The 16,788-nt window shown below is 47.1% G+C and overlaps 1 protein-coding gene across 1 annotated transcript; it reads right to left on the bottom strand.

The window, feature by feature from the left end:
* Positions 1–497: 497 nt before the first annotated feature.
* Positions 498–16,569, bottom strand: FOSL1 (FOS like 1, AP-1 transcription factor subunit). The gene is made up of 4 exons (XM_058160275.1): positions 16,326–16,569; positions 8,111–8,356; positions 5,183–5,290; positions 498–4,303 (listed from the first exon to the last, which is right to left on the bottom strand). Exons 1-4 carry the CDS (start codon positions 16,425–16,427, stop codon positions 3,812–3,814), a joined length of 948 nt encoding a protein of 315 aa, XP_058016258.1. The 5' UTR covers positions 16,428–16,569; the 3' UTR covers positions 498–3,811.
* Positions 16,570–16,788: the final 219 nt, after the last annotated feature.

The raw sequence follows: 16,788 nt of genomic DNA, 5'->3' as shown, positions 1-16,788 counted from the left end.
AAAAGGTTGGAAGGGACCTTAGAGGTCATCTAGTCCAAACCCCTACTCAAGCAGGAGACCACAACCTTGGCAGATTTAAGAGGAGGAGGAGGAAGATATTTTATCCGTTCAGTCGTGTCCAACTGGCAGTTCTTATGGGCCAGGTTCCCCCACACCTTCCGATCTCGCAACTACTTCTTTGGGACTTTGTTCTTCTTTTAAATTTAATAGAATAGAATAGAATAGAATTTTTTATTGGCCAAGTGTGATTGGACACACAAGGAATTTGTCTTGGTGCTTATGCTCTCAGTGTACATAAAAGAAAAGATACGTTCATCAAGGTACAACATTTACAACACAAATGATGGTCAATATATCAATATAAATTAAGACTTGGCTTCAAACTTCCAGAATTCCCTAGCCAGCAGAAGCTGGATGGAAGTTGGACCTTTAGGAAGAATCACCTAATGGTAAGAACCGAATGGGATTCCCCCCGCCCCCCCAGGAATTGTTTCTTCCGTTGGATAAGGAAAAACAGTTCACCCATCAGCTGGCTGGGGGATTCCGGCCCTTGAAGTCCACCCATCTTAAAGCTGCCAAGGTATAGATGTGCCGTTTGATAATATGAAATTGTAAGGGAAGTCGATTTTAGGTGGCCCGGGGTGGGGATGGGGGGACGACGGACTCCTGGTGGGAGCAGGCAGGGTCTCTTCCCCAGTGAACCTGGGAGAATTGCTGGCTGCCACTGGAACGGAACATCCTTGCAAATGAGCAAGAGGGGGTTGAGATAGATGACCTCTAAGCTCCCTTCCGACTTTTACTGAGCCTGTACGAATCGAAACAGGGTTCGGTTTGGGCGCCACCTATTCAGTGGGCACAACAACAGTGTCGAGTGGGTGGAAAGCAGCCAGCAACCTGAACCACATACACACACACCACCCCAAGGCTAGCCCAACAATCCTGGTTTGTTCAGGACCTGGTTTTGATCCTGCTCGAGGATCAATGTGTTGTTTAGCGCATGATGGGGGTCTCTGGAGGATTGCAAGAGCAGGAACCCCGTCTGTTTGCAAAAATCGCAACCGAAAGGGGGGGGGCCACAAACCGGCCTTCCTCGACACTTCCTGCCCAGCCTTGGGTGGAGGAGACAAAGGGTCTCCGAGCCAGGAAGCAGGTGGCCGGATCCTGGTTTCTGATAAAGGAAACCTTTTACCGTCAACATAACCGGATGGAGAGGATCCCTCGGTCTGCCTTTCGAGACTCTTCTGACGTCGCTAAATCAAAATGAAAACCATTAATCTGACTTGGTAGAGGAGGCGACGCAGATTAAATGCGGCAGAAAGTGTCTCTTTATCTCTGGGGGTTCCCCCCCCCCTTGAAAGTCTGTATTCACACAACTCGTTTCACGCAGGGACCGAAATCCTCCTTTGCAAAACAACACACAAATTATAAATTATTGCCAACGGGTTGGATTCTCGGCCCAAATCTGAACTAAACTCACATTTTTCTACCTCCTGGGGTGGGGTGGGGTGGCGGGTTGTGTGAATGGGGCCAGAAACTGGGAACGCTGAGCCGATAAAAATAATTTAAAAAGGTTCTGCAAACTGTCTGGCTTTTATCCATCAATTTACTTTGTTTCCTTGGCTGGCCCCACAAGAAATCCACCCTCTTGCTCGATCGCCCTGGGCCGAAAAAACGCTCACACGCAAAATGCACACACACACACACTCCTGCTGCAATAGTGTTTGTTTTTAATTAGTCCCATTTTTCCAAATAAACATTTTCTCCCAAAGTTGCTTGCACAGAATTTTTTTTAAAAAAAGAAAAGAAAGAAGGAGACCTGCCAACACACACACACACGAAAAAAGGCGTGCAAGAGATGGGAAACGTGCTTTTCAGCAATGCTGGAACTTAACCCCAGCAGTAAACGAAAGTTTTCGACTCAGTTGGGATTCCCGGCTGTGATTCTTCTTGGAAAAAGATATTTTCCAATAAAAAGATATTTTATTTTATTTGCTTCTCAGGTCCAAGGTAAGTTTGAAATCTCCTTTTACGGCTTCGGAAAGTGAGGCTGCAACGGGTTAGCCTGATTTGGCCTTAAAGTGTCACCAACTTATGGCAGTCAGCTCTGCCAGGAAGCTAGTCCTCATGAGGTTTTAGCCGAAGTCGGCAAGAGGCAAAAAGCGCCGATCTGATCGGACTTTGTGGTTAATCAGGTAGTCCTCGGTTTGCAGCCCTCCATTCGGCAAGTCTTCGAAGCTACGACGGGACTGAAACAAAGGAACCGGTGGACTTGTCCTTGCGCTTAGTGACCCCCATAGTCACGTGATCTGAATTCGGGTGCTTGGCGCAATTGGCGTGTATTTATGACGGTTGCAAGCGTTTCCAGAGTCACAGGATTGCCATCCAATTACCGTCGAATCGCACTTGGCCAAATAAAAGTTCAGTTCAATTCATGTCCCAGCCGGTTTCTCACCGGTTAAATCAACAGGGAAGCTGGATTTGTTTAACGACCACACGATTCATTTAACAACGGCAGCGATCCGCTGAGCAGGCCAGATCATAAAATTCGGGCGTGACTTACTTAACCGCTGCCTTGCTTAGCCATGGAGACTGCAATTGTAAGTTGAAAACTACCATTATTAGATGCAATTCATCACACTTTTCCGTTCATTTTCCAAGTTTTGTCACAACCCAGCTTAAGAAAGTATTCCTGGCCGAACCAACAAGAGTTCATGAGGTCTAGCAGCAATATTTGGTTTATTTTCAAGAAAAAGCAAGCCAAAAGAAGGGGGGAAAAAATACCCAACCCATCTAAAACAACACATCTGGGATTGTTTCCAGCACTGTGGAGTTCTGCAGGTTTCCTAAGCTTATTATTCAACATATGTTTTTTTTAAAAAAAGAAATAACAAAAGTTGACGGAATACAAATAGATAAATCTATCCCTCGCCGATCTCGCATGGTACAGTTCTGTGCTTGCCATTCTTTATTTATATTAAACTCCAATTAATTAAACTCCGATTAATTCCTATGTGGTTTGAAGACACACACAAAAAATGACAATAGGTATTTTTGTATCAATTCTTTTTTCTTTGCACAAGTGACCAACGCCCAGGAATGTCTAAAAACGGCACAAAACCATCACAACTTTGTCCAAAAACATCCCTTGTAATGTAACTTTCATGAGGCATCAGGAAAAAAAAGAAAAGAAAACTTGTTATGTTTATAATAATATACAGTATATCCAAACCAGCTTCAGTTCTGGACAATATATGTCCCACGACTACGTCATCCCGGCGGCTGTAGGTCATCGTAGAAAAATAAATCTAGATTTGTCTTAAATTTCTCTTCTTGGTTTCAAAAATCAAGCAGAAATAAAGTGAAAAATGACTTTAAAACGGTGATTTTTTTTGTTTGTTTCTTGAACGTGATCTAAGGATCCAAAAAGCCCTGCTTCTTTTCCAGAAAGTGGATGTCAAAATAAAAATAAAAATAAAAATGACTTGTCCGGTCAGTCTTGAGGACTAGCCACTTGGCCCTTATAAAACGCGAGGGTGAGAGATATTTTAGTGTTTCGCAGAAAGATCATAACCCTGCTTGGGGATTCGGGTTCTCCGGACCAAAGAAAAGAGCCTCTTGAGGACTAGCAACTTGACGCCTGCGTCTGGATGGGGGAAGCGGGAGCCCTGTAAACGACAGCTGGTCACAAAAGCGAGGCCAGAGGGAATCGGGTTATAGCCAAAGGGGTCAGCAAGGAAGGTTAATCCTCTGACAGCCCCCCCCCCAAAAAAATGGGGACAAGATTCGAGACAGCGCAACCGAAGTCATCTCCTCAAAGCGCCAGCAATGTTGGGGAATTGAGGGAATCCGAGGAGTGGTCCCCACTGCTGCTCCTTCGGTGGGCGGAGGAGCAGGGCTCGGAGGGGAAACCGGACCCCGACGGTCCGTCGGGGTCCCCCGGCGCTGGGTAGGTGAAGACCAGGCTGGGGGTGAAGGGAGTGAAAGACGGGGTAGACATGAGAGTAGGGGTATGGAGGGATTCGGGCTCCAGCAGGCCGCTGGGCGGCAGGGTGATGCTAGGGGGTACCGGGGCCATCCGGCGAGAGCCACACCGAGGCCCCGGGGGAGTCTCCTCTTTGTCCGGCGGTTGGGAAGGGGCGGCTGGCCGGCGGTAGCCCCCATCCTCATCTCCGGATGATTCTTCCAGGATTTTGCAAACGGGACGGTGGGCTTCCAGAACTAATTCCAAGCGGTCTTTCTGTTTCTGCAATTCAGCGATTTCCTTCCGGAGACCCGACTGTTCGGCTTCCAGCTGGTCTGTTTCCTGGGGAGGAAGGAATTTTTTTTTAAAAAAGGGGGGGGATTGGGGAGAGAAATCGGCTTAGATTTGAATCAGGAAGGAGATTCGATCCTTCTGACATTTGGGGGACTTCCTTGGTAAGAGATTTTTAAAAAATATATATATATAGTGGATAATCGTTGGATCGGGATGTATATGTAAAGCTTGAATTTACAACAGTTCATTGAGTGGCCAGTCGAAGTTACAATAATTAATAAGAATAAGAATACAATATAATAGTAAAATGAATAGAATAGAATAGAAGGGGATTAGGGTTAGGATTAGGATTAGGATTAGGAATAGAATAGGATAGGATTAGGATTAGGATTAGAATATGAATATAGAATAGGAGAGGACAGAATAAGATTAGGAATAGAATAGGAATAGAGAATAGGGTTAGGATTAAGATTAGGATTAAGATTAAGATTGGATTAGGATTAGAATATAGGATAGGATTAGGAATAAGAATAGAATAGGATTAGGAATAGGATAGGAAAATAGGATAGGAATAGGAAAAGAATATGTAGGAATATAGAATAGAATTAGGAATAGAATAGAATAAGGAATAGAAGAGAAGAGAAGAGAAGAGAAGAGAAGAGAAGAGAAGAGAAGAGAAGAGAAGAGAAGAGAAGAGAAGAGAAGAGAAGAGAATAAAGAACAGAACAGAACAGAACAGAATAGAATAGAATAGAATAGAATAGAATAATAGAACTAGGAGGGACCTTGGAGGTCTTCTAGTCCAACCCGCTGCTCTGGCCAGGAAGGGAACCTCAGAGGTCATCCAGTCTGATCCCTCCCCGCCCTCCTGCCCATTGCAGACCGTCGGGCGAATGCCATCAAATTAAATATGGTCTCTGAACGCACCGCTTGCAACGTGTCGGTCAGCTCTTTCCGCCGGTTGCGGCATTTGGCGGCCGCCAGCTTGTTCCGTTCCCGCCGTAAACGCCGTCGCTCTTCCTCCTCAGGGGTGAGCTGCAAAAGAGAGTCCGGCGTTCACAACTGCACAACACCAACCGGCCGTCTCCGGAACAGCACAGCGCGCAACACAAAACTCTGCGTGCAACACACACACACACACACACACACACCTCCAGGAAACCAAGAAAAAGGTAGTCCTCCACTTCCAACTTACGTTCATTTAGCGACTGTTCAAAGTTTAGAACGGCACTGGAAAAGGGGGACTTATGCCCAGTCCTCACACTTCTGACCACTGCAGTATTCCTCACGGTCATGTGATCGAATTTCGGACGCTTGGCCCCTGGCTCATATTTATTTTTATAATTTTTTTTGTAAAAAGTTTTTTATTTTTTTTAAAGAAGTAAAAAATCTTTTTTTTTTTTGTGAACAGGATATCAGCCAGGTACATCCTTAAACATAATTCAAATTTCACCCCCCAATGTATTACATCCAATATGTTTCCTTTTCCCTCTTAAAAATTATTATTATAGGCACATATTTATATTGATATATTGACCATCAATTGTGTTGTAAATGTTGTACCTTGATGAACGTATCTTTTCTTTTATGCACCAAGACAAATTCCTTGTGTGTCCAATCACACTTGGCCAATAAAATTCTATTCTATTCTATTCTATTCTATTCTATTCTATTCTATTCTATTCATATCTATCAAAAAATCTGTTCCATCCCCCCATTCTGAAATCAATATTTTAAACCAAGTCTAGTCCCCATATTTCAACCCCCCTTTTTACCCTACCCTCCTTCATTCCAAATAAAGCAATAGTTTAATTTCATTAAAACAATTATTATTTCATAACCCAATACCCAATAAAAACAAAGGGGATCAACATAAAATCTTAGTTTTCCCTTACCTAGTATTTCAATTTCAATTTCATATTTAACGTAAGTCTCTTAGTTTCCCCAAAACATCATTAATAATTATTCTTAACTTCTTAAATATCACCGATCTCAGGCCCCTGGCTCATATTTACGATGGGCGTCGCATCCCGGGGTCACGTGGTACCGTTTTGCAACCTCCTGACAAGCGAGGTCAATTGGGGAAGCCGGATTCACTTAACGACCGTGGTTCACTTAACAGCGGCAGCGATTCGCTTAACAACCGTGGCCAAAAAAAAGGTCCTAAAATTGGGTGCGACTCGCGTAACAACGCAAAATCGGATCCCAAGTGCGGTTGTAAATTGAGGAGGACTTGTTCTGGGGGGTACAGCCCAATTTTTTCAAAACCATTCTTAATCCAGTTCTGGCTGATCCTAGACTGAACCTTCCAGAGCGCAAACCAAGATTATGGTGTATATATAGGAAAGCGGACCATAAATACAGTTTCTATTTTTATAATTTTTCCCAGCTTTCAGGATTGGACTACAGCTCCCATCGTCCCCACTCTCCCGCCTGCACAGCCTGAATTTAAGGGACAGCAGAACACCATCCAACAGAGGCAAAATGAGAGTGGCGCAAACATAATAGATCCATAGATTGGACACGCCTTTGGTCTGAAATGGGATAGGGCTTCCAGCTTGGGCAGGGGGTTGGACTACATAACCTCCAAGGTCCCTTCCAACTCTGTCCTTCCTTTCTTCCCTCCTTCCTTCCTTCCTTCCAAAAAGAAAGGATTTTAAGAAGAAACTGGACAACCATTTGTCTGAAATGGGATAGGGCTTCCAGCTCGGGTAGGGGGTTGGACTACATGACCTCCAAGGTCCCTTCCAAACCCTGTTATTCCCCTTATGGCGGGTTCACCCGGTTGGTTTGGGGCCTTGAATGGTTATGTCACCTCACGGCCAGCAGGGGGCAGAAAACAACCAGGAAAAATCCAGGAGAATTTGTCCTGATTGGTGGTTGTTGTTTTCTTTCTTCACTTTTTTTTTCTCTCCACAATGGCTGTTTGCCTTTTTTTTAAAAAAATTATTTGACACAAGTATGCAAATTGAAGGGCCAGGAAAGGGCCTGTAAGGGAGTTTTTTTCCAAATCTGGCAACTCTAAATAGAATAGAATAGAATAGAATAGAATAGAATTTTTTTATTGGCCAAGTGTGATTGGACACACAAGGAATTTGTCTTGGTGCAGATGCTCTCAGTGTACATAAAAGAAAAGATACGTTCATCAAGAGGTCACAAGTTATTTGTAAAAAATAACAATATTTTTATGGATAAAAATTATATATATGTGTGTGTGTGTGTGTGTATATTTGTTTTCTGAGGTTTTCACGGGTGTTTGTATGTAGGTCTTTGGTTATTCAGGTTTTCTCCCGCGTAAAATTGGAAATGTCTTGGCAACGTTTCGACGAAGTCTCATTCGTCATCTTCAGGCTTCAGCTTCGTGCTCTGAGCACGAAGCTGAAGCCTGAAGATGACGAATGAGACTTCGAAACGCTGCCAAGACATTTCCAATTTTACGCGGAGAAAACCCAACAACCAAAGACCTATATATATATTTATATATATATATATTTTCTGAGGTTTTTGGTGTTTGTATGTAGGTCTTTGGTTGTTGGGTTTCTCCTGCATAAAATTGGAAGTGTCTTGGCGGCGTTTCGAAGTCTCATTCGTCATCTTCAGGCTTCAGCCGTGCAAGGAACATTGCTCCCAGAAGCACGAAGCTGAAGCCTGAAGATGACGAATGAGACTTCGTCGAAATGTCGCCAAGAGACTTCCAATTTTATTCCAATTTTATGCGGGAGAATAACCCGAATAACCAAAGACCTACACACACACACACACACACACACACACACACATAAATACTTGTAAACAAATAAAACATCCACCGAATGTTTGTGGCGGAGTTTTGTTTTCCCTTTCCCAGATACTCACCTGCTCTGAGTGACGCCTCCGGGGCACTAAACCGGGGCCCGTAGTGCGAATGACGCCAGGACGGATGCCAGCTGCGTAGTGTGGGCACCGATAGGGCCGGGGGAAGGGAGGGAGTCCCGAAGAGGCGCCCATGAGGGAAGGCTGCACCATCCACTGCAGGTTGTGGCTGGTGGTGATGGTGTTGAGGTTGGGCACAAATGGGGCGGTGGTGGCACTGCTCCCGGCTGCGAGATCCGGCTGGAATTTCTGTGAGGAAGAGAAGGAAGGGAAGGAGGAAGGGAGGAAGGGAGGAAGGAAGGAAAGAAGGAGGGAGGGAGGGAGGAGGAAGGAAGGAAGGAAAGAAGGAGGAGGAAGGAGGGAGGGAGGAGGAGGAAGGAAGGAAGGAAAGAAGGAGGAGGAAGGAGGGAGGGAGGAAGGAGGAGAGAGAGGAAAAAGAGGAGGAGAAAAGAGGAAAGGGAAGGAGCAGAAAAGAGGAGGAGGAGGAAAAGGAGGAGGAGAAAGGAGGAGGAGGAAGAGGAAAAAGAAGAGAAGGAGGAAGGAAGGAAGGGCAGAAGGAGGAAGGAGGAGGAGGAGAGGAAGAGGAGAGGAAGGAGTAGAAAAGAGGAGGAAGGGAAGAGGAGGAAAAGGAAGGAAAAGGAGGAGAAGAAAGGAGGAGGGACGAAGGAAGGAAGAGGAAAAAGAAGAGAGGGAGGGAGGGCAGGAAGGAGGAGGAAGGAGGGAGGGAAGAAGGAAAAGGAGGAGAAGAAGGAGGGAGGAGGAAGGAAAAAGAAGAGAGGAGGGAGGGAGGGAGGAAAGAGAGGAAGGGGAAAGGGAGGGAGGAGAAAAGAGGAGGAAAGGGAAGAGGAGGAGGAAGGAAGGAAAAGGAGGAGAAGAAGGAAGGGAGGGAGGAAGGAAGAAGAAAAAGGAGAGGAAGGGAGGGAGGAAGAAGGCGGGTAAGGAGTAGCAAGGAGGAGGAAGGAAGAGGAGGAAAAGGAAGGAAAAGGAGGAGAAGAAAGGAGGGAGGGACGAAGGAAGGAAGAGGAAAAAGAAGAGAGGGAGGGAGGGCAGGAAGGAGGGAGGGAAGGAGGGAGGGAAGAAGGAAAAGGAGGAGAAGAAGGGAGGGAGGGAGGAAGGAAGAGGAAAAAAGAAGAGGGAGGGAGGGAGGAAAGAGAGAGGAAGGGGAAAGGGAGGGAGGAGAAAAGAGGAGGAAAGGGAAGAGGAGGAGGAAGGAAGGAAAAGGCGGAGAAGAAGGAAGGGAGGGAGGAAGGAAGAAGAAAAAGGAGAGGAAGGGAGGGAGGAAGAAGGCGGGTAAGGAGTAGCAAGGAGGAGGAAGAGGAAGGAAGGAAGGAAGGAAGGAAGGAAGGAAGGAAAGAAAAAACCAAAGTTACACTGCTGCCTTATGGCTGAGTGATAAATATTTCCCCTGTTGTCCAACTGAGAGAAATTCACTTCTGCAGGAAGGGCTGGGAGGCCGGAAGTTACACGGGATCCTTTTAAAATAATCTTATCAGCCTCTCCCCCCTGAGTCCACCTGCCCCTCCCAGGGATACCCCGGAGACGGGGGGGGGGGATAGGGAGAGCCCTCTGCGCACGTTCAGAGGGCGCTCCCAGCCATCGGGTGCATTGGAGGCGAAAGGTTCCCGTGTTCCAGAATGCGCAGCCCGCCTCCTGCCCTTTCCACACACTCGGTGACCTAGTTCCCCGGTAGCCTCTGCCTTGCCCTGGAGGCTCTTGGCACGCTTGTGGGTCGCGCCTCGGCTGTTTGCGTGGGGCTGCTGGCGTCATTTCATTGGGCGAGGCCTTCCGAGTGGCGTAAAAGGCCATTTCTCCTGACCTGCTTTGACACGGGTGGGGACTTTCTGACACGCCACCATCAAGCCGCCATTTGCTTCGCACGATCCTGGATAGCGGTTTCCCCCTCTTCAAATTGTGTTTTTATTGCTCGACCTGCCTCACAAACCAGGGTCTCCAACCTTGGCAACTTTAAGCCCGGCGGACTTCAACTCCCAGAATTCCCCCAGCCGGCAAAGCTTTAAGCCCGGCGGACTTCAACTCCCAGAATTCCCCCAGCCGGCAAAGCTTTAAGCCCGGCGGACTTCAACTCCCAGAATTCCCCCAGCCGGCAAAGCTTTAAGCCCGGCGGACTTCAACTCCCAGAATTCCCCCAGCCCAGCCAGCAAAACTTTTGCCGGCTGGGGAATTCTAGGAGTTGAAGTCCGCCAGGCTTAAAGTTGCCAAGGTTGGAGGCCCCTGTCACAAACAACCCTGCGAGGTAGGCTAGGTGAAGAGCCGGCTGCTGAGTAAGTATGAATATACAGTGACGACCACAACGGAGCGCCAAAAATTTCACGCCCTTCCTCGTCAAGTGAATCGCTGCAGTCCTTAAGTGAATCGCAGGGTTGTTAAGCAAAGCTGGCTTCCCCGTTGACTCGGCTGGCCGGAAGGTCGCAAAAGGGGAATACGTGACACACACACACACACACCCGGGAGACGGCAACCGTCATAAATATGAGTCAGTGGCTAAGCATCCAAATTTTGATCAGGTGAGCATGGGGAGGCTGCAAAGGTCGTAAGTGTAGGAAAGGGTCATGCAAGTCCCTTTTTCCAGGGCTGTTGTAACTTTGAGCGGTCACTAAATGAACAGTTGTAAGTCGAGGACTAGCTATACCTATGAGCTGACCTGGGAAAGTGTAAGTCGGTGGATTTAACTTACTTTTCTCCCAAACGCTAAACTTTGAACTAAGTAATCTGAAGTTAAAAATAATATAGGGCAGGGATGGCTAACTTTTTTCTCGTTGTGTGCCGGAAGCGTGCATCCATGCGCAGGACAACACCCATAATGCAATGCGCCCCCCACGCTCTCCCTGCCCCTGCGCATGCACACGTGACCCCCTATGCTCCCCTTGCGCATGTGTGTGTGACCCCCGCCCTTCCACATATGTGCCACCCCCGCCCATATGCACACGTCTCCTGCATCCCATGCGCCCCACCCTCTGCGCATCCCGAAAATCAGCTGGCCGGCAGAAGGGGCGCACACACATGCACGGTGGAGCTGAGCTGGGCGATGGCTCACATGCCCACAAAGAAGGTTCTGCGTGCCAGTTGTGGTACGTGTGCCATAGGTTCACCATCACAGATACAGGGTTTCCTGCCTGAGCAGGGGGTTGGACTAGAATTGGTCCCTTCCAATTTTATCATTTTGTATTCTGATGGGGGGGAGTCGGACTAGAAGACCTCCAGGGTCCCTTCCAATTCTGCCATTCTGTATTCTGAGGGGGGGTCGGACTAGAAGACCTCCAGGGTCCTTCCAATTCTGTCATTCTGTATTCTGACCGGGGGTCGGACTAGAAGACCTCCAGGGTCCCTTCCAATTCTGCCATTCTGTATTCTGACTGGGGGGGGGCGGCTAGAGAAGGGCCTGTCTGCAAACGTCTCTCCTTCCTTTGCCTTGAGCAAAGGTCTAGAGAGGTAGACTTCTCCTGTCCATGGAGGATCCATTTTGCCTTGGGGTGGGGGGTGGGGAAGAGCAACATCCTCTGTGAATCAGCCATTCTGCCCTCCATGGCTTCTGCCTCGCTTGAGAACAGACATCTTCCTGCCCTCGTAGGTAGAGTTTGTCGTGTTTTGCTAAGTGCTGTTGTTGACAGAGGTGTCGTGCGTGGCTCCAACCACTCCAGTCCCTTCTCCTTCCAACCTGGAAGCAGCTGCAAAACGGACTTGCCCTGAGCGGAGGCTAAATTAATCCCTTACCCTACTCCCGTCGCTGCAATCCATCACAACCAAGCCGGAAAACATTCCTTTCCTGTTGTGTTTGCGCACAATGATTGCCGAGTCATGTAAACACCTGGTGCTTGCACAACATGGGGGGGAAAAATGAGTACAGTGGTTTTCATCTGGATTGGGGGATTAGAATAGAATAGAAATAAAAATGCAATACAATAGTAAAATGAATAGAACAGAACAGAATATGGAAATAATTAGAATAGAATAGAAAAGAAATTAGGAATAGAATAGAACAGAACAGAACAGAACAGAACAGAAAATACGGAATGGAATAGGATTCAGAATAGAATAGAATAGAATAGAATAGAAAATATGGAATGGAATGGAATGGAATGGAATAAATGGAATAAATAGAATAGAATAGAATAGAATAGAATAGAATAGAATAGAATAGAATAGAATAGAATAGAAAATATGGAATGGAATGGAATAGAATAGAATATATGGAATGGAATGGAATGGAATAAATAGAATAGAATAGAATAGAAAATATGGAATGGAATGGAATGGAATAGAATAGAATAGAATATATGGAATGGAATGGAATGGAATGGAATGGAATGGAATGGAATGGAATGGAATGGAATAGAATAGAAAATATGGAATGGAATGGAATGAAATAGAATAGAATAGAATAGAATAGAATAGAATAGAATAGAAAATATGGAATGGAATGGAATAGAATAGAATATATGGAATGGAATAGAATGGAATGGAATGGAATGGCATAGAATAGAATAGAAAATATGGAATGGAATGGAATGGAATGGAATGGAATCGAATCGAATCGAATAGAATATATGGAATGGAATGGAATGGAATGAAATGGAATGGAATGGCACAGAATAGAATAGAATAGAATAGAATAGAATAGAATAGAATAGAATAGAATAGAATAGAATAGAAAATATGGAATGGAATGGAATAGAATAGAATAGAATAGAATAGAAAATATGGAATGGAATGGAATGGAATGGAATGGAATGGCATAGAATAGAATAGAAAATATGGAATGGAATGGAATGGAATGGAATGGAATGGAATCGAATGGAATCGAATAGAATAGAAAATATGGAATGGAATGGAACAGAATAGAATAGAATAGAATATATGGAATGGAATGAAATGGAATGGAATGGAATGGAATAGAAGAGAAGAGAAGAGAAGAGAAGAGAAGAGATGGAATGGAATGGAATGGAATGGAATGGAATGGAATGGAATAGAAAAGAATAGAATAGAATAGAATAGAATAGCAGAGTTGAAAGGGACCTTGGAGGTCTTCTAGTCCAACCCCTTGCCCAAGCTGGAGACCCTATAGTACCGTTTCAGACAAAGGGCAGCCCGGTCTCTACTTAAAAAAAGAAGGAGATTAGATTTCCCAACTTAATTTTAAAACTGGCCTTCGAAGGACCGATCAAAATCTGAACGAATGAAAAAAATGGGGGGGAAAAAAATTCCACCAAGCTCCCTTTAACTCCTGCCAAGTGAACGCCAGTCTTCAAAGAGCTGGGAACCCAATCCCCTTGCGAGGTAGGCCTGCTCGGGCAGGCCCAGGTACCCATCCCCTGGGGGTGGGGGGGGGTGGAATGGGAAGATTTCACAAGCCGGGGAAAAGGGTGAGAAAAAATAAAAACCCTTCCCAGCCGCTTGGAAACTGGGTCCCAGAAGGGAGTGGCCAACCTTTAACGCTCCGTCTGCAGAACAGAGTGACTCCGTTCTGACAAATCTGGACGTGACTCACACTTATGACACAGCACAAAGAACGACCTGCCCTTCATCAAGACAAGGAATCAAACTCGGTGCCGCAAGCAGATGACTCAGGTATCTGGGGGAGACGGAGGGGGGGCGGGGGGGGGAGTGAGAAAGCAACCTTTGTAAATGCCCCCTCCCCTTCTTCCTAACTCTGGAAAATAAAATATCATTACTCAGCATGGTTATTGCTAAAAGGAGAATTTCCCTCCCCACACCTTCAATTCTATTCTATTCTTCAAACACCCCGGGGAACTCCCTGCCACTAGAAGTCCCAGGAGCAGCCGAGATGGGGGCACGGTGTGTGTGCATATGTGTGTGTGTGTGTGTGTGTGTGTCAGGTTAGGAGAACCTCCATTGCAAGGAGCAGTCTACATTAGGAGTGCTTTGAGGGGGGTTGTTGCTCCGTAATATTTCTTTTTAGGGGTGGAAGAGACGTCCGGGTGGGGGGTGGGGAAGAGGAGGTGGGCTTATAGTAACAGAGTTGGAAGGGACCTTAGAGGTCATCTAGGCCAACCCCCTGCTCTCTCAGGAGACCTGCACTAGGGATTCGAACCGCCGACCTGCCGGCCTTTCTGATCGACCAGCTCAGCCACTGATGCTTTTTTCTCCCCAACCTGATCCAGCATTTTTTGAAGGGCGTAAAAGGAATTTATTCTCAAAGTCCCGTTCCCACCCACCCCAAATCTACCAGCAAACTACGAAATAGGGAAAGACCACCGCATGTTTCATTGAATCCTATGGTCTATTTCCACTTTTTCCCCAAGTGACAGCTTTTAGACCAGTGGACTTCAACTCCCAGAATTCCCCATGCTGGCTGGGGGAATTTTGGGAGTTGAAGTCCACCCAAGATGACAGCCGGCCGCCAAGGCTGAGAAATACCGGATCAATTTAGTGTAGCGGAGACGCTTCCGATTTAAAATATTGAAAATATTCACGATCCTCGGTGGCATTGAAAAGCTGGCACAATAATAATAATAACAACAGAGTTGGAAGGGACCTTGGAGGCCTTCTAGTCCAACCCCCTGCCACAGTCCTCCATGCCGTTGTAGGAAAGAAATAACTCCCTTTGCAAACCTGGGTTTGACATTCGCACATTGGCCGAACCCCCAGATTAGCCAGCAAATCTTTCCTAAATCAATGGCCTCCTCCCACCCCTTAAACTGGATCTTGACACACCTTTTCCCCCCCTTCCAAAGGTAGAAAAACTCCCTTGATCATCTCTCAAATTTAAAATCTCAAATAATCTCAAATTCCAAATTCTACCCCCCCCACACACACTTTCTTACAGTGGATAAAATGGGAAAGAGACCCTTCCCCACGACATAAGTAACAGACACGCGTTTGATCAACGGCTGGATTCCATAACTAGGGTCAGTTTTCAAGACCCGTGGGGGAAAAAAAACCCTCGATTTTGACTCCTTCTTTTGACAGTTGTAGTTTTACCCATTTTGGCTCCCCCCCCCCCAAATTTCAGAAATATTCCAAAATCCACTTTTTGGGGGTGGAAGGGGGTTGTTTGCTGTGGGTCGATCCCTTGGGGAGATCCCGATCTGGAGATGCTGCCGGAATCCCACGCTCCGAAAATGTGGATTTTTTTTAAAAAAAAAGAAAAAAGTCTTTTATGTAATCTATCCGCCGTCGGTCTTACTTATTCCCATCAGCTTTCTATCGACCCTCGCAAAAGCGGGCGACCCGTTCGCAGCCCGGTGCAATCTTTTCCGCGTTCCCTGTAGCCCCCCCCAACCTCCTCTGACCAGTGCCTCTGAGCATATACAAAGTGCGGTTTATTTGTCTCTTCCCGCGCCCCGGTATTAGTCCTTGGAAAAGGCGGGAGTTGAAAGACAATCTGCAAAAGACGTTTGGAAAGACTCCTTGGAAACGGGAGCTGGGCTAGAAGGGGAGTTTAGAGTCTCAAGAGCATGTGCAAAGTGAGAGAGAGTGAGAAAGAGACAGAGAAGGAGAGAGAGACAGAAGGAGGAAAGGAAAGAGAGAGAGGAGAGAGAGAAAGAGAAAGAGAAGGAGAGAGAGAGACAGAAGGAGGGAAGGAAAGAGAGAGAGGAGAGAGGGAAAGAGACAGAGACAGAAGGAGGGAAAGAGAGAGAGAGAAGGAGAGAAAGAGACAGCGAAGGAGAGAGACAGAAGGAGGGAAGGAGAGAGAGAGAGAGGAGAGAGACAGAGACAGAGAGAGAAGGAGAGAAAGAAAGAGAGAGAGAGAAAGAAAGAGACAGAGAAGGAGAGAGAGAGAGAGAGGCAGAAGGAGGGAAGGAGAGAGGGAGGGGGGGGAAACTTCCTTGTTTCTTCCATCCCGGGCAGACTGCAGAGTCTAGAGTCGCCTGAGCATGTGCAGGGTTCAAAAGAAGGGGGCAAAGCGAAACTTCCTTGCTGCTGCCATCCCGGGCAAACACGCGGAGTCTCGAGTCTCCCCTCCCCCAGAGCATGTGCAGAGTTCAAAAGAGAAAGGTTGGGGGCAAAGCGAAACTTACCATCCCGGACAAACAACGAAATGCAGCGTCGTTCCCCCCCCCTCGCCCCGAGCATGTACAGAGTGCAACCCAAAGAGGCAACAGGGGAAAAAACGTCCTTGCCGCCGCGCATCCCAGCCGGACCGCGAAGTCTTAAGACTTCACCCCCAGCCCTCCAGAGCATGTGCAGAGTTCAAAAGAGAGAGAGAGAGAGAGAGAAGGTAAAAAGGGAAACTTACCGGCTGCTGAGATCCCGGGCGGACTGCGGAGGGCAAGGCGGGTAAACTTGGCCGCGGAGCTGCGGGCGGAGGTGGTCTTCCCCCTCCGTAACCCTTGAACATGTCTAGCCGGGCTCAGCCCCTCCGCCGACGCTCCGATGCCCGAAAGAAGCCAAAGCGGCGCCGACCTTGGCCTTTTTTTTTTTATGAATGGGGACTCCCGGCACGGGTTCTTCCACTTTTCTCCCGAGGGAGGGGAGGCAGAGGGAGGGACTTCGACTTTCCCACCCGCCATCCGCGTGGGGGAACCCCGGCCCGAGCAGCCCGTGGGAGCGAAAAAACCATTGTCAATCCAACCTGCCCTGTTACGCCTTCCCACGACCTCCCGAGGGAAATCCGAAGGGTTTCCCCCAACCCGCTTTCCCCCCCTGCGAGCGGACGCACTTGGTTTCTCCCGAACCGTGAATCACGAGACGATGACGCA

The sequence above is a fragment of the Ahaetulla prasina genome, chromosome 17, assembly GCF_028640845.1.
Source record: "Ahaetulla prasina isolate Xishuangbanna chromosome 17, ASM2864084v1, whole genome shotgun sequence".
Lineage (NCBI taxonomy): Eukaryota > Metazoa > Chordata > Lepidosauria > Squamata > Colubridae > Ahaetulla > Ahaetulla prasina.
This window is presented reverse-complemented; position numbering and strand designations above follow the sequence as displayed.